Here is a 24,976-nt window from a genome sequence, read left to right on the forward strand (position 1 = left end):
CACGAGTTGGAAAACTGTGTTTGGTAACTGACTATTATTTCTGTCGAGATTCATTCTTCAGATCAGCTCAGAAGCGAGATCCGGGGCTCTCGGGGAAACATCCAGGGCCGTAGCCCAAGTAGCCACCCCCTAGATCCACCACTGAGTAAGATTATGAAGAACCACAGTGCAGCGATTGAAAGTATTGATCGATTGATTTTATTAGAGCATCTAGAAAAACTGGGCCAGCCTTTCCGGTACAGGACTGCTTTAAATCCTACCATAAAGACAGGGACCTCTATGTGTCAGCAGGGAACTTTTAATCAGACATCAGAAAAATCACGTGGGGACCCTCAAGGCTCCATTCTGGGTCCCCTCCTATTCAATATCTGCATGCTCCCCTTAGCTCAGATTAGAGCAAACAACCATAGCAGCTACTATAACTATGCACATGGCACACAGCTTTAAATCCCAATGTCACCAGGTGACTCTGAACCCATCAGAGCATTGGCTAGATGCTTAGAACATCAATATGGCGATGCACCATCATTTTCTTCAACTGATTAAAAACAATACTGAGGTAATAATCTTGAGACCAAAGGGGAGATGCACGTTTAGCTCACAGCTTCAGCAAGAAACCATTGATTATGGCTCAAATCTTGTCATGATGGACTCAGACCTGAACCTCTTGAGGCTTATAAAGGGAGTTACGAAGTCAGCCTTTTATCACCGCAAAATCATCTCTAGGATTAAAGGGGAAATGTCCAAGCAGGATCTAGAAAAACACATTCATGCATTTATCATTTAAAGGTTTGCATAAGAAAGTCCATCAGACAGCTGCAGCTGATCCAAAATGCTGCTGCCCATGTTCTCACAATAACTAAGAAAGTAGATCACATCAGCCCAGTTCTGTAGTCCTTCCAGTGTCTCCCTGTAGCTCAGAGAATAGACTTTAAAATGCTGAAATCACTGAATACATAGTTGGTCACTCTCCCAGACCACTCAGGTCTTCTAGTTCCTACTTTGTCCAACCAGAGCTAGAACCAAACATGGAGAAGCAGCATTTAGAATAGAAATCAACTGTGTCATTGCATTCTCAGAAGTACAAAGCAAAAAAATTAACTCACTGCATTTAACCCATCCCTTTGGGGAGCAGTGGGCTGCCATTGTGGGGCGCCCGAGGAGCAATGTGGGATTAAGGGTCTTGCTCAGGAACCCAGAGTGCAGGCTGTGGGGATCGAACTGGGTACTTGCAATGTTCTCAGAGCACAAGCGCACTGCTCTAACCACTAGGCCAACATGCCCCAAGTTAGTTAGTTCAGTTCCTATGCTTCATTGATCTGGAACAAACTCCCAAAAGAAATGCTGAAAGCCAGAGTTCTTTGAAGTCAAAGTTAAAAACCCATTTGTTTAGAGCTGCCTTTGACTGATGAAGGTAAACTGTTGATGTTTTATTAGTTTAAGGTTATGGTTGAAATGTTTGATTAGTTTTACTGTGTTTTCATCTTTATTTGCTGTTTTATTTAATTGTCTAACTCATGTAAAGCACTTTTGAAAGGTTCATGCATGTAGAAATGAACTTGCCTTGCCTTGATTGACACATTTAAACTGGATTTCTGGTACCTCTTCCCCAGTGGATCAGTCCCTATTTGGACATCATAGAACTGCACTATCCGTCCTGGAGGTGCAATGGTTTATTTAGATCTGAAGCAGACCTGGAGAGGAGGTTCAGATCTAAAGGGGGAACTTCTTATGGGAGGTAAAACAGTCCAGCTGCTCTGAGAACTTTGGCCTCAGGATGATCGGATGACCTGAGCTGACAGGAGTCTGAGTATGGCGTCACATTTATTTCAAAACCCCTGCAAGCAAAGTAAACATATTCGCAGGTATGTTAAACTACTTCAGGGCATGGTTTATCTACCACCGCACAAAATAAATCACACATGCGCGAGAAACTGCTGCTTTCAGAGGAGAAAATGGCTCTCCACACGCAGCAGCTCCTCCCACACATGGTGTGGATCATGCTTGGGACCGCGTGCACAATTTTTTTATTCAGCAGCCACACTCGAGGATGGCTGCGCTCTGGAAAGCATCTCTGCCCTCTGATTTTCTCCTCGCGAGCAGGAAAATGTGTTTTGACAGGTTGGGAGGAGACAAACGTCTTCTGTAAGCCCCCTCCTGATTGGGCCTTGCAGACACGAACATTAGTGTCATTGTATGTCGTTTTACAGCTGTTTATTCAAAGATAGCACTGCTCCATGAGGAATAATTGTGCTTTTTTGGGGCAATAACAGTTGTGAATTCCACTTGCCCCACGAACCGCAAACCTTGGAGAAGCCTCTGCCACTGTCCTGCCTCCAGCCATTGTCTTCACTTATGAATGGCAAGCTGTCAGTCAAAGGCTTCCTGACACTACTTCCCGTGGTATCGTATCTGCAAGGCCCAATCAGGAGGCGGCTTACAGAAGACGTTTGTCTCAGCCCAAAATGTCCAAGCACATTTTCCTTTGTGTGGGGAGAAAATAAGTCCGAGAGCGCAGGCCGCTTAATAGAAAAGGAAAGAAATGTTCTCCTGAAGCGGGAGCTTCTCACACGTGTGCGATTCTATTGTGAGGTGGTGGATAAACCATGCGCAGAAGTAGTTTAACATACATGCAAGTAGGTTTAGTTTGCTTGCGGGGGTTTTGAAATAAATGTGATGTCATAGCTGAGGACCCAAACGGTCTTAAAGGAATAGTACACCCAAAACATGATTAGCCTTCATTTTCTACTCACCTCCATGCTGAACAACACTCTGGAGTACTTTTTTGATATCTCAAATGCATCTGGAGATCTGGGAGGCTTCTTGCTGTCTGCTGACATTCAAATAATGGAGATCCATGGCGCCCGAGACAGAAAGGTCCATAAAAGTCCACAAAAACGTGTCAATATTCCTCCATACTGCTCGTCCAATGTAATCCAAGTGTCCTGAGTGGGTAGCATCCAGAATTTACTCGAAACGAAGTCATTTAGAATGTTTTTAGAGCATAAACAGTAGTGTATAGGATTTCCTAATAGCGCCCCCATGCGCGCTCACGATTCTACGGAAGCCGGCAGACCAAACCGGAAGAAAGTGCGCATTCAGCGTCTGGTCTGCCGATAATGCAAGCGTAGAAGAAGAAATGTGCTGTTTACCTGTGCAAAGAAAGAAACAACGAAAGAAAAATGTCTGAGGACTTCAGTGTTGAGGAAGAGCATGAGTTCTTTGCCGAGCTGAATGCGCTGGTTTGGTCTGCCGGCTTCCGTAGAATCGCGAGCGCGCATGGGGGCGCTATTAGGAAATCCTATACACTACTGTTTATGCTCTAAAAACATTCTAAATGACTTTGTTTCGAGTAAATTCTGGATGCTACCCACTCAGGACACTTGGATTACATTGGACGAGCAGTATGGAGGAATATTGACAAGTTTTTGTGGACCTTTCTGTCTCGGGCGCCATAGACCTCCATTATTTGAATGTCAGCAGACAGCAAGAAGCCTCCCAGATCTCCAGATGCATTTGAGATATCAAAAAAGTACTCCAGAGTTTTGTTCAGCATGGGGGTGAGTAGAAAATGAAGGCTAATCATGTTTTGGGTGTACTATTCCTTTAAGGCCAACTAACTTTCTTACCAGAACCCTTTCTGTCCATCCAGAACCAGAGGCGGCTCCTCGGGTTGTTTAGATGGTAAATCTGATCACAGATGTCCCCTCTTCTCTGTTGCCCTTAGAACACGTGGAGACGCTTCAAACCAGTATGGGCCGACTGGGAGGGTTCTGGCCTGACAGAACCATGAAGAAAAGCGGATGTTCTGAGCAGCCAGAAGGTTCTGTCCATTTGAACTGAGGTTCTGATGGTACCACCTGGAACAAGCACCCTTTCAATCCTTGTAAGGTGAAGGAGAACGGGCCAAAGCCTTCCCAGCTGGATGAGGACAGTGGACCAGACCAGTACCCAATTCTTCTTCTACCATCCCAAAACAGAACCGGTTTCACCCATCATGCAACGCTCCACCGCCCAACACTTTTCTTCTACACACTTCAAATAACTTCAGGCAGGACATTTCTTTAGATCCATTTATTAGCAAACATATAAGGAGAGGAAGATCTAAGACATGAAGACCAACAGGAAACCATGGACATCAGGGAAAGACAAACGTCTAAATTCAAGAAGATTTCATCTTCTGGCGGAGAGGGGACAGAACGTTCCAGCGCCTTGGCCCAGGAGCTCTGAAAAACAGCCAATCACAGGAATGGAGCGTAACCATGACAACACAGAACTTCACTTACAGTCAGAGGAAGAGACAAATTAGAGGCGAGTGCAGCTTGGCTTCACGTCCCAATGCTGGTTAGTAAAGTTAGGCCACGCTCCCTTTGCCCTTACCTTTCAATAGATCTGCAGTGCTGTGAGCACTCTACCACTGAGACTGCTGGTTCTGACCCAAACCTCTTTGGACTCAGACCAAAGCTTGGTGTCAGAAATCTAGCTTCCCTTTTTTTTTTTTCTTTAGTACTAGCTACATGTTGGAGAAAAAATCCTAATTGGAGATTGGATTACCAAAACAAAGAAAGCTGTAAGCCTGGTTTACGTTCCAAAACCAGGTAGTCTGCGTGCGTGTAAAGAGGACCACCTCCCGATCAGGAGCCATAAGGTTGGGAGAAAATCCAACATGTTTGAAATTCAGTAGGCCGTCGTAAGGTAATCATGGACAAATCGCTCATTGGACAAACAAGTATTCTTCTTCTTGTTCTATATATATTAGTGCTGTCAATCGATTAAATTTTTTAATCGCGATTAATCGCATCAATGCCTGAGTTAACTCGCGATTAATCGCATTTTAATCGCACATTTTTTTCCTGATTGAAAATCATTTAAATACTCTCGATGACATACAAAAAAATACATACAGGCTAGGTTTGTGCCAATGTTCTTTTTTTAAAATGAAAACAGGTCACAGATACTGATTTATGCCATAGAAACATATGGCAAGAAGATGGGGAGGCATGTAGCAAAAAATAACAAATATGTAGCCAAAAAAAAAGGCCCTGAAAACAGGCTGATGTAAAAGACAGTCTTTACAGTTAATACAGTCTTTTGAACAAAGACAAGCATTTTACCCTACTGCTATAAAATTTAGTAGAGTTAACATTAGATGTTAATTAACCAAGGTAATAATGAACAATTTTCAATCAATACATCAAAATCAATAGACCGACATCACTAGATGAAGGTAGTCTATGCTCTAGAAAGTTACTTTTCAGCCTCTTAACAAAAATGAGAACACACACACACCCACTCACCCACACACAGACACACCCACCCACACACACACACACACGATACCGACCTGTGGCGTACACAGAGCAAGAGTGCCGTAGCAGATTCCATTTCACCTCAGTAATCTGTTTTCTCAGCGTATTTCAGGTTGCTACTAGTTACCAGACACTCAACTTGTTTGTTGGAGGTGGAGCTTAAAGAAAAGGCACTAGCGTCACCCAGTGTATGAGCGTCTTTTTCCCTTGAGGTCCGCTCTCGAAGCCTATGAGAAATGCATACACTGGGGGAAAATAGCCCCGCCTTCCCGCAGGCTGCAGCGGGATGTACTTGGAAAATTGTACCATAAAACCACATAGCGTTAATCTCACGTTAAAAAAATTATCGCCGTTAAAATGGCCTCGCGTTAACGCGTTAATAACGCGATAATTTTGACAGCACTAATATATATACATCACATGTATTACCAGACATGTAAGATGTAATTACCATAAAAATCTTATCAATACATGTATATTACATCATTTAATGCATCATTGTTAATACATCTGAATTATTATGTTCCATTAATGCATAAATTTTGTTGTGATGGATTTATATATGTTATATTACATGATTTATAGACTTCATTAACTTTATAATGACTACGCAATGTGATGAGCCTATTTTTTATTATAAGTTAAAGTAATCTACTGATGCTATGAAACAGCCAGTGTGTCAAAGTGATCAATTTATCTTTATTTTAAAAGTCGCCCTAAAAAACGGTTTGAATGGATTGTTTACATTGTGACCGGTCTAACTAGGGAGTACCAATATGGCAGCCGGTGGCTTCACATTAACCCCGTACTGCCAACGGGCAATCAGCAATCCAGTGAATAAATAGAGAGTGGGCCATTCCTACTCCTGTCTAGGTAAGGGTCGGCGAATCAGTAGGCGTTTGTGTAAACAACACACCCACACTCTCGGGCCCCTCCCCGCTCCCCCATCTTCTAGCGCTACTTTGCAGAAGCGAATAATGCAGAATGTGGAATTTCAGGGTCAGACAAAGAAGAGGGAAGGAGGAAGACTTACGGTTGTCCATTTGATCTGATGCTGGACTCTCCGCTGAAACCTGCAGGAACAGAACAAACCGTGTTTCATCACAGAGCGCCGCGGGCCACTGTTCTGATGCTAAGGGGCTGAAACCAGCCTGGTTTAAAAGATCTTACTGGTTCCTGGGTCACTCAGGATGGCGCTGAGTCCTTCGTTGAACGTCAGGCTGATCTCAAAACCTGAGACATATTCAAAGCTTCAGATTTCCACAACCATGGTATAGAACTTCTAGACTAGAAGCTGTAGGTGGATCTGCTATGAGGAACTTTGGATCTACAAATTGTGGAGGCGTGCAGGGGAGGACCCGTACCTTTGGGAGTGCTGACGGCTCTATCCTTAGCTCCTCCTCTAACGATGGCTGGAAACAAAGGAAGAAAAGATCAGCGACCAGACGGGTCTAGCCCGGTTCTACGGGGCCCAGAGGCCAGCTGAGCTCAGCTCCTACCTGTCTTGTCAGGAGTCATCGATTTAGTGCGACAATGGTCCTCCTTCCTGGACGGGCGGACAGGCCTGCTACAGAACAACATGTTAACACAGATCTATGGGTGCATTCTATCAGCTACAGATCTGGGAGCAGATGTGGCGACCCAGCGGAACCTACCGGTCGGTGTGGGCCAGTCTGGATGGGCCGGAGCTTGGAGGAGGCGGCTGAGGTGTGGTGAAGTTGAAGGGCAGCAGGGGTCTCCTGGCAGGAGAGAGGAGCTCTGAACCCTGGGGAGAAACCAGAGCAGTGATACCTTCAGGGTCAGTCAGGAACTTTTAGTCTCAGCATCAGGACCAAACTTCCAGGAACATGGTCCAGCCTCATCCCTATGATACCTTTCAGGCTCAGCTCTGATTTGAACTGGTTCCTCTCACACTGGGGTAGAACATTTCTAAAAACCAATAGAGCCAAAACTAGATATCCTCTAGAGGACCCCCATCATCTCCTGGATCTGAGGAACCCCATCATCTCCTGGATCTGAGGAACCCCATCATCTCCTGGATCTGAGGAACCCCATCATCTCCTGGATCTGAGGAACCCCATCATCTCCTGGATCTGAGGAACCCCATCATCTCCTGGATCTGAGGAACCCCATCATCTCCTGGATCTGAGGAACCCCATCATCTCCTGGATCTGAGGAACCCCATCATCTCCTGGATCTGAGGAACCCCATCAACTCCTGGATCTGAGGATCCCATCATCTCCTGGATCTGAGGACCCCATCATCTCCTGGATCTGAGGAACCCATCATCTCCTGGATCTGAGGAACCCCATCAACTCCTGGATCTGAGGAACCCCATCAACTCCTGGATCTGAGGATCCCATCATCTCCTGGATCTGAGGAACCCATCATCTCCTGGATCTGAGGAACCCATCATCTCCTGGATCTGAGGAACCCATCATCTCCTGGATCTGAGGAACCCATCATCTCCTGGATCTGAGGAACCCATCATCTCCTGGATCTGAGGAACCCATCATCTCCTGGATCTGAGGAACCCATCATCTCCTGAATCTGAGGAACCCATCATCTCCTGGATCTGAGGAACCCCATCATCTCCTGGATCTGAGGAACCCATCATCTCCTGGATCTGAGGAACCCATCATCTCCTGGATCTGAGGAACCCCATCATCTCCTGGATCTGAGGAACCCATCATCTCCTGGATCTGAGGAACCCCATCATCTCCTAGATCTGAGGAACCCCATCATCTCCTGGATCTGAGGAACCCATCATCTCCTGGATCTGAGGAACCCCATCATCTCCTAGATCTGAGGAACCCCATCATCTCCTGGATCTGAGGAACCCATCATCTCCTGGATCTGAGGAACCCATCATCTCCTGGATCTGAGGAACCCATCATCTCCTGGATCTGAGGAACCCCATCATCTCCTGGATCTGAGGAACCCATCATCTCCTGGATCTGAGGAACCCATCATCTCCTGGATCTGAGGAACCCATCATCTCCTGGATCTGAGGAACCCCATCATCTCCTGGATCTGAGGAACCCATCATCTCCTGGATCTGAGAACCCCACCATCCCACCATCTCTTGGGTCTGCAGGCTGACCTTGGGTAGGGTCGTTGGGCCGTTCGCCGTAAGGCTGCAGCTCTCCATCTTCTCTGCCATCTCTCTCTCCTTTTCTGCCGTATTCAGAGCAAACTCCACTTCAGCCGCCAGCTGCTCATCTCCAGCGAAGAACTCCTTCACCTCATTCCTATAGTCCTGCATGGTTACCTGGAGGAAAACATAGAGGTGAAGCTCGGTGTGAAGGCGGAGACTGGAGTGTTTGAGGAGCAGGGCGCCCTCACCTGGAGGTAGGCCATGAGGTCTTTAAGGACAGGGGAGCGTTTCTGCTCCAGAAGGTTCTTCAGGCTGATGATCAGAGGAACTGTGTTCTCTATGAAGGCCTTCTTCTGGACCTGAGAGACCACCTTCCTCTGGGCAACCTGCAGGACAACCTTGGTCATGGTGGCCACGTTCTCCTCCTCTGACTCCTCAGCTCCCCCTGCTGGTGCTGACACTGCCTGCAGCTTAAACTCTTTCAGACTCAAAACGTTGAAGGCCTCCGACAGAACCTCAGCTCCATCTGAATCTAGAGGCAGCTCCTCCTCTGCAAAGCATGCTGGGAAAGCAAAAGACAAACTGTTAGAGGTCCGATTCTCCCTACCTTCTCCAGATGGGCCTGGACACTCCGACCCAGCTCACCTAAGACTGTCTGGCTGATCTTGTTGGTGGTGTTGAAGCGCTGGGCATCGGTGAAGTGTTCCAGAAGGAAGCGGTAAATCCGAAAGCGCTTTTCCCTGTTCTGAGCTCCCCTCAGGGAGAACCGGGCCTTCTCTCTGCACACAACATAAAAAAAACAAAACATTTATCTGTCCTGGTAGCGACAGCAAGGAGGCGCAGAGGACTCAACGACGCCAACATGTGGCAGAGAGAGAGAAAAACCAGCAGATGGGACACCGAGCAGCGCAGATCCTTCAGATCTGATTTACCAGACCTGATCTAAAACAGACAAGAACCAAAACAAAGATGGATTCTGAGGCGACATGGAACACAGAAACAAACTAAACCAGAGAGGATGTTGGTTTCCTGATTAAACAGGTCTAAAGAACCCCGAATCCAGCATTAGAACTTCTGGCTGAGCTGTGGTCCGATTGCAATCAGAGACCCTTTTCAGGAGTTCCATGGTGATTCTGGTAGATTTAGATGACTTTTATTGTCATTTTGTATAACAAGGTGCATGGGAATTAATGCTAACGGCTAACCTAAGAAGCTAATACTGATGACACACCGAGTGAGATCACTCAAACATCTGATCTCCCCAACAGCTCCGACCCGAACTGGTGACTCTGATCAGAACTGGCAGCTCTGACCTGAACCGGCAGCTCCGACCAGGACCAGCAGCTGAGACCAGAACTGCTCTGAGGGAGGGGCCTCAGTCTTGTTCTGGGGGAGGGGCCTACCTGTCGCTCTGGGGGAGGGGCCTACCTGTCGCTCTGGGGGAGGGGCCTACCTGTCGCTCTGGGGGAACTTGTTGTAGGACGTGTGCTTGTCGTAGGAGTTGAAGTGGAAGATGCACTCGATGAAGTGCTGGCTGAACATCTCTGGGTTCTTCTTCAGCAGCCGGTGCAGGAGGCAGTACTCACACAGGCTGCAACAGGAAGGGGAGCGTCAGGGTTCTGGACCAGTCCCAGTTCTGACCAGTTCTGAAGGAAGACCTGGACTCACCTGGCAATGGCAGGAACCGGATCAACCAGTGCCATCATGAAGCGAAAAAAGAGGGAGCCTTTCCATTTGACAAACTCCTCCTGGAAACAGAGATGGTGGGTCAGAACCCGGACAGAACCCGGCAGCAGTAGAACCTCCTGATGCCCACCTGCAACAGGTTGGTTAGCATGATGAGGGCGTTCTCCCTGACCACGGCGGAGTTGTCCCTCAGGCAGGCGGACACGTTGGGGATGTACAGGTCCACCATGCTGGTGTAGCGGACGCACAGGTCGCACATGATCACTGCCACGTTGTTCCGGACCGCCACGTCTGGGCCCACCTCCAGCTCCCGGGCGAACACTGGCAGGTACCTCTGGGCAAGCTTCTCCTGCTGCAGACACAGCTTCCCTGGAGAGAGGACCGCCGGATCAGAACCGACCAGCTCACAACCGGGCCTGATCAGAGCCTGATTGAAAACAAAACCGGTTTGGAACCAAATCTGATCGGAACTGGTCCTGATCTAAAACTAGACCTAATTGGAACCAGAGCTGATCGGGCCTGATGAGAACCAAGTCGCATCGGACCCGTGCAAAACCGGGCCTGATCAGAACTGAGCCCGATCAGAACCGGGCTTGATCAGAACCGGGTCTGATTTAAACAAAACCTGTTTGGAACAGGACATGATCGGAAGCGGGCCTGATCTAAGACCAGACTTAATTGGAACCGGAGCTAATCAGGCCTGATCAGAAGCAAGTCATACCGGACCCGTGTAGAACCGGGCCTGATCAGAACTGAGCCCGATGAGAACCAGGCTTGATCAGAACCGGATCTGATGGAGAAAAAAAAACAGTTTGGAACCGGATCTTATTGGAACGGGCCCTGATTTAAAACCAAACCTGACCAGATTGGGCCTGATCAGAACCAAGTCCTATTGGACCCATGCGGAACGGGCCTGATCAGAACTGACCCCGATCAGAATTGGGCCTGATCAGAAAACAAAACCTTTTTGGAACTGGACCTGATCGGAACGGGGCCTGACTGAAAACCAAACCTGTTTGGAACTGGATCTGATCGGAACCGGGTCTGATTGAAAAACCAAACCTGATTGGAACTGGACCTGATCAGAACAGGGTCTGATTGAAAACAAAACCTGTTTGGAACCAGATCTGATCGGAACCGGGTCTGATTGGGGCCTGATTAAAAACCAAACCTGTTTGGAACCGGACCTAAACAGAACCAGGCCTAATTAAATTCGGATCTGATTGGGACCGGGCCTGATTGGAACCAGACTTGATCGGAAATGGGCCTGATTGAAAACCATACCTAATTAGAACTTTACCTGACGAAACAGGGCCTGATTAAAAACCAAACCTGATTGGAACTGGATCTGATTAGAACCGGGTTTGATTGAAAACCTAACCTCTTTGGAACTGAATCTGGTCAGAACAGGGCCTGATTGACAACAAAACCTGATTGGAACTGGATCTGATTAGAACCGGGTTTGATTGAAAACCTAACCTCTTTGGAACTGAATCTGGTCAGAACAGGGCCTGATTGACAACAAAACCTGATTGGAACTGGATCTGATTAGAACTTGGTTTGATTGAAAACCTAACCTCTTTGGAACTGAATCTGGTCAGAACAGGGCCTGATTGAAAACAAAACCTGTTTGGAACTGGACCTGATGGGAACCGGGCCTAATTGGGACTTGATTGAAAACCAAACCTGTTTGGAACCAGACCTGATCAAAACCGGGCCTGATCGGAACCGGAATCTGTTAGTAACCGGAATCTGATTGGAACCAGGCCTGATTGGGGCTTGATTGAAAACCAAACCTGATTGGAACCGGACCTGATTGAAATCCAAACATAATTGGAACCAGACCTGATTGAAATCCAAACCTGATTGGAACTGGATCTGATCGGAACCGGGCCTGATAAGAACCAAGTCGGATCGGACCCGTGTGGAACTGGGTTAATCAGTACCAAGCCTGATCTAAACCAGATATTATCGGGACAAGGCCGGAACGGAACCAGGCACTGTGGCACCTCACCTAATGTGATGACTCCATGGGCTTTGACGCTGGACGGCAACTCATTGTCCCTGAACTGGGTCAGAGGCTGAGATGTTGGCAGATCCTCTTCACCATCTGGAAGAAAACCAGCCAATCAGAACTCCTCTCTGCCGGTTCTACACCGACCAACGGGCTCTGATGGTCCATCAGAACGGGCTGGATCTACCTTACCCACCTGCCAGCTTCTTGGATGGGGATGTGAGGACAGATTCCACCAGCAACACCGTCCTTCTGCCGACCTTGGCAGGACAGTGAAGGGAGGCTGCGCCAAGGGTGTGGAGGTGTTTGATCTGCAACACACAACATCTGCTCAGTCAGAGTCCTTCAGAGGACACTCTGGGTCAGCTGGTCTCCGTGTAGTCTGAGTATTCAAGGCTGCTTCTAGAGTGGACACCTCCCACTATTTCAACATCATGCTGTCCACTATCTTGGCTGCAGTCCTGAGCTTCGTTGTCTCCTCAGTGGAGTCCAGCTCTAAACCAGTTTGAAGTGGTTTTGGTTGTTCTCCTCCATGGGGTGCAAGTTAGGACAGACCTGTCCTTCAGGGACTGATCGGGGCCCCTCTCTGACCAGGACACTGTTGCCTTCTGATGTTGAGCAGAATTCACTATCAAACATCTTTCTCTAGAATGTTCTCGCAGCCTCTAATGCTACATTCACATCGCAAGCGCTTTGAGCAGCAGAAGCAGCTGGTCTCCATGCAGAGTGAATGCTTGACGAGCATCAAGGCGCATCAGAAGGTCCTCCAGCATGTCTAGGGCAGCACCAGCAGCGCCTCATAAGCTTCTACAGGGTTTATACAGGAATGATTAACTCTAATTTGTTTAATGTTCTTAGATATAATTTTAATGCCATTAAAAAGTACCCATGACTAAAGATATAATTTAATGACTTAATGATTTTCAATGACCTGTGGAAACCATGAACCAACTATCATTTTGCAAATATTTTTTGATTAATAATCTGATAGCAAAAGATTCCTTTAAGATGACTTTTTATGAAATTTAACCAAGTAAAGGTAAAACTTTTCCACTTGACGAGTTCTGGATAGAGCAGATTGACAGATGAAGATGTTTTTTTTTTTTTTATAAATAAAACATTTTGGTATACTGCTCTAAGTGGGTCGCTCTGTAAGCAAAAGGAATATTTTAAAGTCTCTATAGTCCACATTTAATGTTTCCAAAAAGGCGAAAGAAAAAGTAGACAAGCCATGATCTGTTGTCGCCAAAGTCTCCAGTAGCAGAAAAAAGGAGCTAGATTTGACGCTAGGCGCTTTTTAAAAATCAAAGTGTTAGAGGGGTCTATTTGCAAATGAGAGACTACTACAGGACAGACATCAAATGGGACACTAAGATGGAAAGGAATAGTGTGATTGGAGTGGTACTTAAATCTATTAATGGAACTAAAATGAAAACCATCTCTACACTATATCAAAAACTAATGAATAGGCATTCTACAAAGTATATTAAAGAGAAATGGGAATCAAGAGTTTAATATGACAATTACGGATAAAGACTGGATAGATATGTGGAAAACACAACAGACATCTACTAATTCGCGGATATGGAGGGAGTTTGCATGGAAGAACCTTATACGTTTTTTCATCACGCCTAAAATCAAGAATAAATATAGTAATACAAGCGCAGAGTGTTGGAGAAAATGCGGATTGATGAATGCTGATCACTCGCACATATTTTGGAACTGTCCAAAAATTGTTGCATTCTGGAAAAATGTTTATGTATCTGTGAAGAGGATACTGGGGTATGATATCCCTATGAGTAGCATGGTATTCTATCTATGTAATTTTAATAACACCAAGATTACGGTAAAAGATAGATACCTGACTAAGATTCTGTTAATAGCGGGTAAGAAAGCGATCACGAGGAAGTGGGGGAAAGAGGACCCCCCATGCCAAGAACATTGGACTGAAATTGTGGAAGAAATTTATATTATGGAAAAACTGACACACAGATTGAGACTGCAACAAGCACAAATGGAAAAAAAATGGACAAAATGGACTGTATTCAGGACAACAGAGAGCGACAAAAGTGGATAAAGGCCTTTGAAAATGAGAGACAATAAGGTAATAATGAGTACAAGCCCCCGAGCAACAGTTTTGGTTCCTTTTTATTTTGGGTAGAGGTGGATGTGTTGTGTTCAAGTTCACTGTATATGTAAATAAATGTAAAAATTTCAATAAAAAGTTAAATGTTAAAAAAAAAAAGTGTTAGAGGGGTCTGAGAAGTCGCTAAATATAGCGACTAAAGCGCTAAGTTGGCAACACTGCTCTTCATATCGTTTGTTTTCAAATGGTTTGATGCTGTCTGTTTGGACCTTTCTGAACATGTGCAGCAAATGGACTGATCCAATATGGTGGACACTGAAGGGGGGCGGGGGTTATCAAAAACACAATGTGCAAAAATAAGGAATAACTGTATTAATCATACATGTAAACAGAGCTTTATGGGGCCCCCAGGAACTTGCACCAAAGTCAGTGAGTCAATGCAATCAACTGGTTTTCCTTTGAACTAGAGGCCTGCATGGGACAGATTTTCCAGTCCCGCGCCCACCCGGTCCCACAGTGTTCAGTCCCACTCGCTCACGCAAAGAATTATGATTTTCAGTCCAACTCCCGCCCGCACCTGTAATAGTTTGTTCCCTCATGATTCCAACGTTCACCTACTGCTCAAGGCAATTGGTGTCATTAGTTTGAGGAATTAAACACGCTGTGCTTAGCTGATCACATTACTGGCCGATTCTTCACCGTATAATGCATGACGAGCGGCATGAGCTGCAATATCCAGCACATTGTGAAGTACACTATATTGCCAAAAGTATTTGCTCACCCATCCAAATTATTGGAATCAGGTGTTCCAATCACTTCCATGGCCACAGGTGTATAAATTCAAGCACCTAGGCATGCAGACTGTTTTTACAAACATTTGTGAAAGAATGGGTCGCTCTCAGGAGCTCAGTGAATTCCAGCGTGGAACTGTGATAGGATGCCACCTGTGCAACAAATCCAGTCGTGAAATTTCCTCGCTCCTAAATATTCCACAGTCAACTGTCAGCTGTATTATAAGAAAATGGAAGTGTTTGGGAACGACAGCAACTCAGCCACGAAGTGGTAGGCCACGTAAACTGACGGAGCGGGGTCAGCGGATGCTGACGCGCATAGTGCGAAGAGGTCGCCAACTTTCTGCAGAGTCAATCACTACAGACCTCCAAACTTCATGTGGCCTTCAGATTAGCTCAAGAACAGTGCGCAGAGAGCTTCATGGAATGGGTTTCCATGGTCGAGCAGCTGCATCCAAGCCATACATCACCAAGTGCAATGCAAAGCGTCGGATGCGGTGGTGTAAAGCACGCCGCCACTGGACTCTAGAGCAGTGGAGACGCGTTCTCTGGAGTGACGAATCGCGCTTCTCCATCTGGCAATCTGATGGACGGGTCTGGGTTTGGCGGTTGCCAGGAGAACGGTACTTGTCTGACTGCATTGTGCCAAGTGTAAAGTTTGGTGGAGGGGGGATTATGGTGTGGGGTTGTTTTTCAGGAGCTGGGCTTGGCCCCTTAGTTCCAGTGAAAGGAACTCTGAATGCTTCAGCATACCAAGACATTTTGGACAATTCCATGCTCCCAACTTTGTGGGAACAGTTTGGAGCTGGCCCCTTCCTCTTCCAACATGACTGTGCACCAGTGCACAAAGCAAGGTCCATAAAGACATGGATGACAGAGTCTGGTGTGGATGAACTTGACTGGCCTGCACAGAGTCCTGACCTCAACCCGATAGAACACCTTTGGGATGAATTAGAGCGGAGACTGAGAGCCAGGCCTTCTCGTCCAACATCAGTGTGCGACCTCACAAATGCGCTTCTGGAAGAATGGTCAAAAATTCCCATAAACACACTCCTAAACCTTGTGGACAGCCTTCCCAGAAGAGTTGAAGCTGTTCTAGCTGCAAAGGGTGGACCGACGTCATATTGAACCCTATGGATTAGGAACGGGATGTCACTTAAGCTCATATGTGAGTCAAGGCAGGTGAGCAAATACTTTTGGCAATATAGTGTATATACACTACCGTTCAAATGTTTGGGGTCACCCGAACAATTTTGTGTTTTCCTGAAAAGTCACACTTATTCACCACCATACGTTGTGAAATGAATAGAAAATAGAGTCAAGACATTGACAAGGTTAGAAATAATGATGTGTATTTGAAATAAGATTTTTTTTGAACGGTAGTGTATATGATAGACATAGACTGGTAATTTATGACTTTATTTTGCATTTTATTTTACGTTTTAAAACACGTTTTTAGTTCGCAGGACTGCCGCTTATCACCGCTCCCGCCCACACCCGTACTGTGCGGTCTCCCTCCCGCCTGCACCCGCAATGAGCTTTCACATCCTTCAACAATTAAACATACAGTGAAACTAGTGATGACATTGTCAGTACTGTAAAGTGTACAACATTAAGTGAATGTACAGAGAAGGACTTGAGTTTTTAACATTTTCCCCCCTGAACCCCTCTAAAATGTCAGGATCTGACCCAGCATGGATTCAGACAGCTATGACCGATTTAAAGCATTTTGCAGAACATTTTAGAATGTTGTTTTTTGTTGTTGGCATTCATGTAAATATACTTATGTGATACCTTAGTATACAATTGTTTTGTTTTTTTATACAACTATTTTGAAGTTATAGCCCCCCCAGAGAGAACTCCACCAGCCGCCCCTGACTGGGTGTGAAGTGGGAGTTAAGCAAAGATTGAGGCAGCTGGTCCAGGGCTCCTCCTTGGTGCCATGGTCTTCCTGTCCGCCACCTTTAAGCCTCCTTCTACAAAGTTCTGCCTGGAATGAAATCGCCATTCTCACCATCAGGTCCTCGTTCAGGTCCTGAGTTTTGTTCTCGTTCAGGATGATGCCAGCTAGATAAGCCTCGCAGATGGACACCAGTTCACCGCAGTGCTGGTTCAGGAAGGCCTGGAGAAGAGCAGACACATCGTCATGGTAGCCACTGAGAGGACACAGACCAGCAGGATCATACTGATGCAGATTTTGTTTTACTAAAGTTTCCTGCAAGGTTCATATGAACGGCACCAGCCTGGGTCAGAGGGCTGCACCTAGAGCTGCTGGGAAGAACATTTTAAGCTAGTGGTGTGTGGCAGTGGAGGGGAACCTCAGGGCTGGGAGCTGCTGGTGTCCCTCTGCTGGTCACTGAAGGTACCCATGAAGCGTAGAAATAGAGTGGCTCCTAAACTGTGGTTCTGAATTAGGAAGGGTTAGACCTAGGAGGAGACAAACGGTAACGCTGTCCCACCTGGGTAAGTCTGACGTCTTCACTGCAACCCAGCTGGTAGAGCGTGTCCATGGCGGCGCTGATCACCTCCAGGGGCAGGCGGAAAGTCTTCAGCCGGGACATCAGGTCGGCTGCAGACAGAGGAGAGACTTAAGGACGCTACTCCGGGATGCCCGAAGCTCTGCGGCACCCTGCGGCTGCTCACCGATGATACGCTCCTTGGTGTCCTCGTTCAGGTGAGCAGCAACGTCTCCGACCACAGACAGGATGTGGCAGCAGCTGGTCACGTTTACGCTGTCCGATCTAAGGCCAGGAACACAGATCAGTATAAAAGGGACCCAGCAGAACCTACCGGACCAGACTGGTCCTCACCTGATCATGGTGTCCCAGGCGTCCAGGATCTGGCCGTGGGGGACTCGGGACACTGAGGAGACGGCCTTGGAGAGCAGCAGCCAGGCTCCTGCGGCGTGGTCCGTCTGCGTGTGGGAGACCAGGCTGGAGATGAAGGCCGGGCTGAATTTGTTCTGTTTGGACCAGATGCTGAAAGCCCGGCTGAAGTATCGACTGGACAGGAGAAGGAGGAAGCTGTGAGACATCGGACTGAGGGATTAAAGCAAAAAATAAATATCCTGACAAAGGCAAGAAACATATATATATATATACATATATATATATATATATATATATATATATATATACACATATATATATATATATACACATATATATATATATATATACACACACATATATATATATATATACACACACATATATATATATATATATACACACACACATATATATATATATATACACACATATATATATATATACACACATATATATATATATACACACATATATATATAAATACATACACACATATATATATATATATAGGTGTATATATATATATATGTGTATATATATATATATACACATATATATATATATATACACATATATATATATATATACACATATATATATATATATACACATATATATATATACCTCAGCCAGGTAGTTTTGCTGCTAAGCGATTTCCTTAACAGGTTATAGATTAACCTACACTTACAAGGTGAACTGTTACAAAGGTACATAAAGTTCAGTCTGGCGTTCAGAGAAGATTAAACATTATAATAATTAAAATAATTCAACATTCCAATAACTTTAAACTTTGTCCATCAGTAATAAAATGGCAAGTTAAATACACAAATGTTAATAAAACCAAGCTGCTAAAAGGCTCGCCATCTCGCCCCGTCTCCTGCAGCCATGCCCAGCGCCATTTATTTTTCCTTTATTTATGTTGTGACATCTTCCTGAACTGCATTGTGCCAACGACCTGCAATTCTGCTCTCTCCATCGTCCTTCTCTCCAAACACAGTTTCATTTATTTATTTTTAACTTTTTGCACGTCTCTCCGTTGAATGGAGCCGTAAACGGCACAAGTTGACTTTCCGTGTAGAACTTGAGCACTGTACCACAATCTATCTGGCGACTTGAGCAACAAACGAGCGGAGGAGGAACACGCTTTCCTAAGACCCGCCCCCTTCTTCTTCTGATTTGCTAATACTGTTAGTTTCAGAGCCACCATTGGCTGACAAACGCAAGAGGGATTTTGATTTTGTTATTTATTTAGTGATTTTTTTATTTTTTTACCCATGGGTATTCGCTACGAGTCGGAAATACTTTAATCACAGGCCTGGGGCCGGAATACTTTAATCCCTGTGGACTGTCCAAAACCGGCCCTGATCCACGCTGAAACAGAATTGATCATCTGACCTGAGGTTCTGGCTCTCGTCACACAGCAGGCCCAGCAGGTCCCAGGTCAGGCTCTGGCTGTGGTCCAGCAGACTCCTCTCATTGTAAGGCTTCACCTGACTCAGCAGCACCTGGTCCAGGAGCTCCAGCGCCTTTTCCTGCATAGAGCTCTCCGTGTCCATGACAGCTGGGACCACGCAGTGCAGCCACGCCTTCTGAACCGCCCTGCAGCTCGGTTTGGCCTGATGGAGACAGTCAGTAAGCAGGGGTTAGAGGAACCGACCCAACCCGACCCCGAGTCTGACTGCATGAAGGCATGAGGCTTACAGCCAGCAGCTCCCCCAGGCACTGCAAGGCCTTCTTCCTCACGGACACGGCCGGGTCTCTGCTGCGCTCCGACAGACTCTCCAGGTTCTCCCAGGTGGCAGGAATAACGCCGTGCTTCAGGAGACCCACCAGAGCCTGAAGAACAGAGAACAGAAAGGAAGTAGAACCAGAGCAGCTTCCTCTGGTGGCCCAGAGAGGAGAGATGGAGGTCTCAGTACCTGCAGAGCCGCCTTCCTCACGTTTGTCTTTGGGTCACCAACACGGCGCAGGAGAAGGGCCAGGTTCTCTTTAGCTGCATTTAGAACAAAGCATTTGGGTCAGAACCAGATTTGGGTCTAAATTTGGATGTCAGAGAGAGAGACTGACCCTCACAGCTGGAGCTGCTGGTAGTGCTGAGCTCCACCGTCCTGAAGGGCAGAGTTCGGTAACTCTTCTGGGAGCCAGAGGTTCCTGCAACACAGCAGCCATCAGAACCAGAACCATGTTGGAAAGCTGCTTCAGCTGCGCGGTGGGAAAGTTCTGATGTGCGGTGGGCGGAGCTACCCTATCCTTTCTTTGCCTGGCAGCTATATTTGCTGTGATCAGTGGGAATAAACACGTTTTAATATGTTTTTCAGTGAGAAGGTCCACCTGAAAACTTCATCTGTGCAGTCAGTTCATCAAGATTACGATCCTGCATTCAAATATTATTTCTCTGTCGGAGCTGCTCAAAGCCCCACATACCGGCGTGGTCAGTAGGAATCCCATTCAACAGCAGGTCGCCTCCTCGCGGTTTGCAGCGGCGGCTGGAAGGCGGTTTTCATGTACGTTATCCAAACTGCAGGCATTAGGGCAGGCATCCCCAAACTCCGTCCTCGAGGCCCGCTGTCCTGCTGGTTTTAGAGGTTTCCCTGCTTTAGCACAGCTGATAATGATTGCAGTAGAGCAAAAGCCTGTTAATGAGCTTTCAATTAAAATCAGCTGTGCTGGAGCAAGGAAACCTCTAAAACCTGCAGGACAGTGGCCCTCGAGGACCGAGTTTGCCGATGCCTGCATTAGGATAATGAAAACGAACATGTTTTGCGTGCAGATTTTGGCATTTTAAGTTAATTTAGGCGTTAATAAACTGTTTCAGATGAGTAATCATAGAGATCTGTATCATCAACGATGTATCCGTCTCCCTGCCAGCACCCAGATCAGTTTCTCTGATTGGTTGATGTGGCGCGACAAGCAGCAAAAGTTACATTTTTCAAACTTGAGCAACAAATCAACAGCAAATCAACAGATCGAGGAAGCATACCTGCGGTCAGCTCCTCCTCCAGCACCGTCTGAGTTCCAGCTAAAAAGAAAAGAGAAACCATGTGAGATTCTGCAGGAGCAGCACAGCGTCAAACGGCTGGTTTCTGATTCTGAAACGTGCTAGGAGATTAAAAGAACAGGACAGGACTGCTAGGCTCTACTGCCGGTACCAGTAACTAAATGAGCTACTCTGGTCTGTTCCGCGGGGTTCCGAGTGTTTCCTTACTGGCAGAGAAGAGGTCGTGGACGGCCCGGGTCACATTGAGTGAGGGCAGCTCTAAGCACTGCGCCAGGCAGGACAGAGCGTGACCCTGGACGGTGGGAGACTCATCGTTTCGCCGGGCAAACAACACCTCCTGGATCAGGAACTTTTGAGGCAGGAACCTGGCCAGCTCCGGGTCCTGACAGTCCTCCACGCTCCTCTCTGGCTGGGCCAACAACACCATCACCACGTCCACGGAGAACAGCCGGTGCACCATCTGCAGAGAGGGGGAGGGAAGTCAACAGGTGGGGACAGAAAGGACATTTGACTGCTTGAAGATGTTCTAAAGCCGTAGCGAGGCTCCCACAGGCAGCCACTGTCTCATGGAGGAACAAGTAACCATGGTGATGTTACCTTTGAATGACTGGAGAAGCTGAACAGCCACTTAATGAAGCAGGCGTAGTCCACACTGACCATCTGAGACGTCAACATCCCCACAGCCTGGGCTCCATGGCTGCGATACTCACTCTTCTCCACCATCTACAGAGCAGAAGCAGAACCATGACACTGCATTATAGCTGTCAGGGGGGGTTGTGATGACTTCTGGCTCAGGACTCACCTGGAAGCAGATGTGCTGCAGGAGGATCTGAAGCAAAGGTAGAGCCAGATCTTTCAGCTCCTCCACCAGATGACTGGAGAGCACATGAACAACACAGCAGGTTACTGTAAACGAGGTGCTGAAACTAAATCCACCTCTGCTAGCGGTGTAATCCAAAAAAAACATTTGGAAACTTCTTATTTTAGAGTTTCCTAAAAAAACAACTACATTTACTTTTCCCACCAGAAGAGAGCAACAGAGAAGCTGTTCACAGTGAGTAAAGCAGCCGGCGGCTGTATAGAACCTTATTAATTAAATGGTCAATTAAAGCCGGGCATCCGCTGTGCGATCTTTTCAATCACTGCACGCAGCTACAGCTCAAACTGCATGAAGAAACCGCAAGGTTTAAAATTCAAAGAATACGATGCTTGCTCTCACACTGTACGACCCGACCAGTGGCGGCTGGCCCATAGGGGGCGCTGAGGTGCTGCCCTCCCTAGATGTGGAGGGGTACAGTCATAAATAATATATATAGATTTAAAAAGTATTATCAATGTCAGCTTTACATAATAGTAAGTGGCTACATGTAATATGAATTATTAAAACAACACTTCTACCAATTGACTCTCATTCAACAGTGCATTTCCACTGACACAACATTTTTCTTGGGTGCTCATTCAAAGCGCCCCTGAAGTGTAGTGAAATAACCAATTGTATAATGTTGCTAGGTAGGGTTGTCAAAAGTATCGATACTCATAAAAGTATCGATAGTGTAATGTTGTATCCGGATACAATACTCGGTTTTAAAAGTATCGATACACTGCTACCACCAGTGGCACCTAAACAGTCATTCATCTAAAGTGCAGAATAGTGGAAAATGAACTTTCAGAACACCGTGTGATTGAATAATTCTGTTCACTTTTTTTATTTTGAGACTTTTTCTTTGCAAGAGGTGCACCTGCTGAGAATTATTTTTGTTTCTTAACCGGTTTTGGCTAGTGTCACTGTTATGTGTGCAAAGCATAGCCGAGGAAGGAAATTTTAATTTTCCATTCATCTTCTTACACGCTTGTCCCGAGTGGAGTCGCAAGGGGTGCTGGTGCCTATCTCCAGCAGTCAATGGGCGAGGTACACCCTGGACAGGTCGCCAGTCCATCACAAACAGGACAAACAACCATTCATGCACACACTCACACCTAAGGACGATTTAGGGAAGCCAAATAACCTAACAGTCTTGTTTTTGGACTGTGGGAGGAAGCCGGAGTGAACCCACGTATCCTCAGGGAGAACATGCAAACTCCATGCAGAAAGACCCTGGGCCAGGAATCGAACCCAGAACCTTCTTGCTGCGAGGCAGCAGTGCTTCCCACTGCGCCACTTATACGTTTTTTATCAAGCTTCCTTAGTATTGTGCACAGCATACAACCTTTATTGTATTTGTTTTTATTCTTGTGGTATCGAAAATGGTATCGAGTATCGAATATTTTCCTTAGTATCGGTATCGAGTTGAAAAGTTTAGTATCGTGACAACCCTATTGCTAGGGAAAATGAATAAATATTTGGCCAATCAGCATTGCCAAAATGAATGGCTTTGGGGCTCCTGCTACAGTGATATAGGTGATGTAGCTAGTAGTCAGTCAGGCTGTGAGGGAGAGATTATGGCGACGATGACAGTTGGACATAAAGAGCAGCTTTCACCCAATTCAGGGAGATCTTTACTGAGTTAGTCTTTCGCGACGAAGGACGATGGTGGAAAAAAATCTATTTAAAAGAAGCAGGGACCTGACAAGACCGAAATAAATGTAACGCAGCAAACAACCAGACTTTTTGCAGGAGTTGGTTCCAGCGTAAGTCTCGGCTAACAGCCTGTGGGACGGCTAATGTACTTCTTTGTTTTCCCTGCATTCTTTTTAAAAGTGACCGGAGTGATTAGACGTGGACACAGTCTGGACAGACAGACTTAAAACGCGTCTCCGACAGGAAGGACTGATTTAAAGCACTTTTTAGAAAAGACAAAGAAGAAAATAATAGATTATAGTCAACTTTTTATAGATGTTTGTTAATTTGCAACCAAAAAAAAAAACATTCTCAGAAAATATATAGTTTCCATATATTAAAAAAAGTATAAAGCTGAGTAATAGCTTTATTATACTGGTACATTTTCTTTTAGGTGTGTGACACGATATCGGACCATGCAGATTTACCTTCACAAAGCCTCAGACATGTTTGATTTTCTTCCGACCTTACGATTCCTGATCAGGATGTAGTTGTGAGAGGCTGATTGCCCCTTGTCACCCCTGTACACCACATGATGCACCATCAGGCTCAAAGATGGCCACGATCGAAAAATTCTCACACGACTGGAAATTCGGCCCGAAACGGGCAAAAAAAATGTTACAGTGTATGTCCAGCTTAAGTGCGTTTGTCAATTTGCTAATTGCTTTGCGACGAAGATGAACTGTCACCAGATCTGGAGAGAATCCACAAGCTCCCAAAAATACATCTTATCAAAAGACCATATATGTGTTAAACTCTTAAAACAGAAATGTTGCGAAACACTTTAATCACAGGCCTGGGGCCAGAATACTTTAATCCTTGTGAGAGACTTTATCTCCATGACCTCAGAGCGCACCTGAACATTTGGACATCTGTAGCTCAAAGTAAGAGCATCATGCAGCCACACACTTTCACATCTATTTATGCAGTTTTAGGAAACTGTATTATTTTACAGTGTTATTTTGATCTTGTGTTCTTTGTGTAACAGATGTGGAGAACTGTTCAATAACACTTAAATAGAGGGATATCATTATTTCCTTGTGGTTTGCCTATAAGGATTTTGGAGCTAATAGAGTCACGTGTGACATAAACACAGTGACACAGCTGACCAAATCTACGTCGTTATAGTGTTATTGTGAAGTTTAATCAATAGCGCATATAATCACCTGAGAACTGATGATGTACGTGTGTTACAAACCCTGGTTATGTACATAGAGATGTGTATGATAAAGTAGTCATTAGTCATTCTCTATTTACTTATTTGTATTGTATTCTAAATGGGCCTGTAGACTCATAGGTCTTTTGTCCCAAAGTACTTCTAGCGGCCCTGAAATGCAGTGACTTGAATGAGGTTTAACCAGATGACTAAAGCAAAACAAACATGGCTGCACCGGTGGTAGGACCAAGCAGGAGGACGCCATGATTATTGGTTTCCTCTGGATCGGTTTGGTAAGAGTCTGATTCCACTAGCTGTGAACCTAATCAGGAATGTAATACGCCACAGCTGCTGCTGTGATTGGCTGACAGACATCGATGCGGGTGCCACTTGCTGATTTAACCAATCAGCTTGAAGAATTGTACTGAATGTCCCTCCGTTTGCAAACTCC

The 24,976-nt window shown here is 45.9% G+C and overlaps 1 protein-coding gene across 2 annotated transcripts in view; it reads right to left on the reverse strand.

Moving 5' to 3' along the window:
* Nucleotides 1-4,116: 4,116 nt before the first annotated feature.
* ncapd3 (non-SMC condensin II complex, subunit D3) overlaps nt 4,117-24,976 on the reverse strand; it is a 30,130-nt gene continuing 9,270 nt past the window's right edge. The window contains exons 9-34 of one of the 2 annotated variants that reach the window (XM_038280470.1): nt 21,615-21,687; nt 21,410-21,535; nt 21,020-21,272; nt 20,795-20,833; nt 19,882-19,965; nt 19,734-19,807; nt 19,516-19,650; nt 19,210-19,430; nt 17,794-17,985; nt 17,627-17,724; nt 17,443-17,552; nt 16,998-17,105; nt 12,303-12,417; nt 12,107-12,202; nt 10,223-10,461; nt 10,075-10,154; nt 9,860-9,997; nt 9,052-9,185; nt 8,655-8,968; nt 8,413-8,580; nt 6,965-7,074; nt 6,809-6,876; nt 6,674-6,721; nt 6,480-6,542; nt 6,343-6,382; nt 4,117-4,226 (exon numbers count right to left, since the gene is read on the reverse strand). In XM_038280470.1, the coding sequence (XP_038136398.1) occupies nt 4,163-4,226; nt 6,343-6,382; nt 6,480-6,542; nt 6,674-6,721; nt 6,809-6,876; nt 6,965-7,074; nt 8,413-8,580; nt 8,655-8,968; nt 9,052-9,185; nt 9,860-9,997; nt 10,075-10,154; nt 10,223-10,461; nt 12,107-12,202; nt 12,303-12,417; nt 16,998-17,105; nt 17,443-17,552; nt 17,627-17,724; nt 17,794-17,985; nt 19,210-19,430; nt 19,516-19,650; nt 19,734-19,807; nt 19,882-19,965; nt 20,795-20,833; nt 21,020-21,272; nt 21,410-21,535; nt 21,615-21,687 (3,190 nt within the window). In that variant the 3' untranslated portion in view covers nt 4,117-4,162. The remainder of the gene's footprint in view (nt 4,227-6,342; nt 6,383-6,479; nt 6,543-6,673; nt 6,722-6,808; nt 6,877-6,964; nt 7,075-8,412; nt 8,581-8,654; nt 8,969-9,051; nt 9,186-9,859; nt 9,998-10,074; nt 10,155-10,222; nt 10,462-12,106; nt 12,203-12,302; nt 12,418-16,997; nt 17,106-17,442; nt 17,553-17,626; nt 17,725-17,793; nt 17,986-19,209; nt 19,431-19,515; nt 19,651-19,733; nt 19,808-19,881; nt 19,966-20,794; nt 20,834-21,019; nt 21,273-21,409; nt 21,536-21,614; nt 21,688-24,976) is intronic. The other variant, XM_038280478.1, reaches the window with a different exon arrangement.

The sequence above is a fragment of the Cyprinodon tularosa genome, unplaced genomic scaffold (genome assembly GCF_016077235.1).
Source record: "Cyprinodon tularosa strain WSP-4 unplaced genomic scaffold, ASM1607723v1 ctg1027, whole genome shotgun sequence".
In the NCBI taxonomy this organism is placed as follows: domain Eukaryota; kingdom Metazoa; phylum Chordata; class Actinopteri; order Cyprinodontiformes; family Cyprinodontidae; genus Cyprinodon; species Cyprinodon tularosa.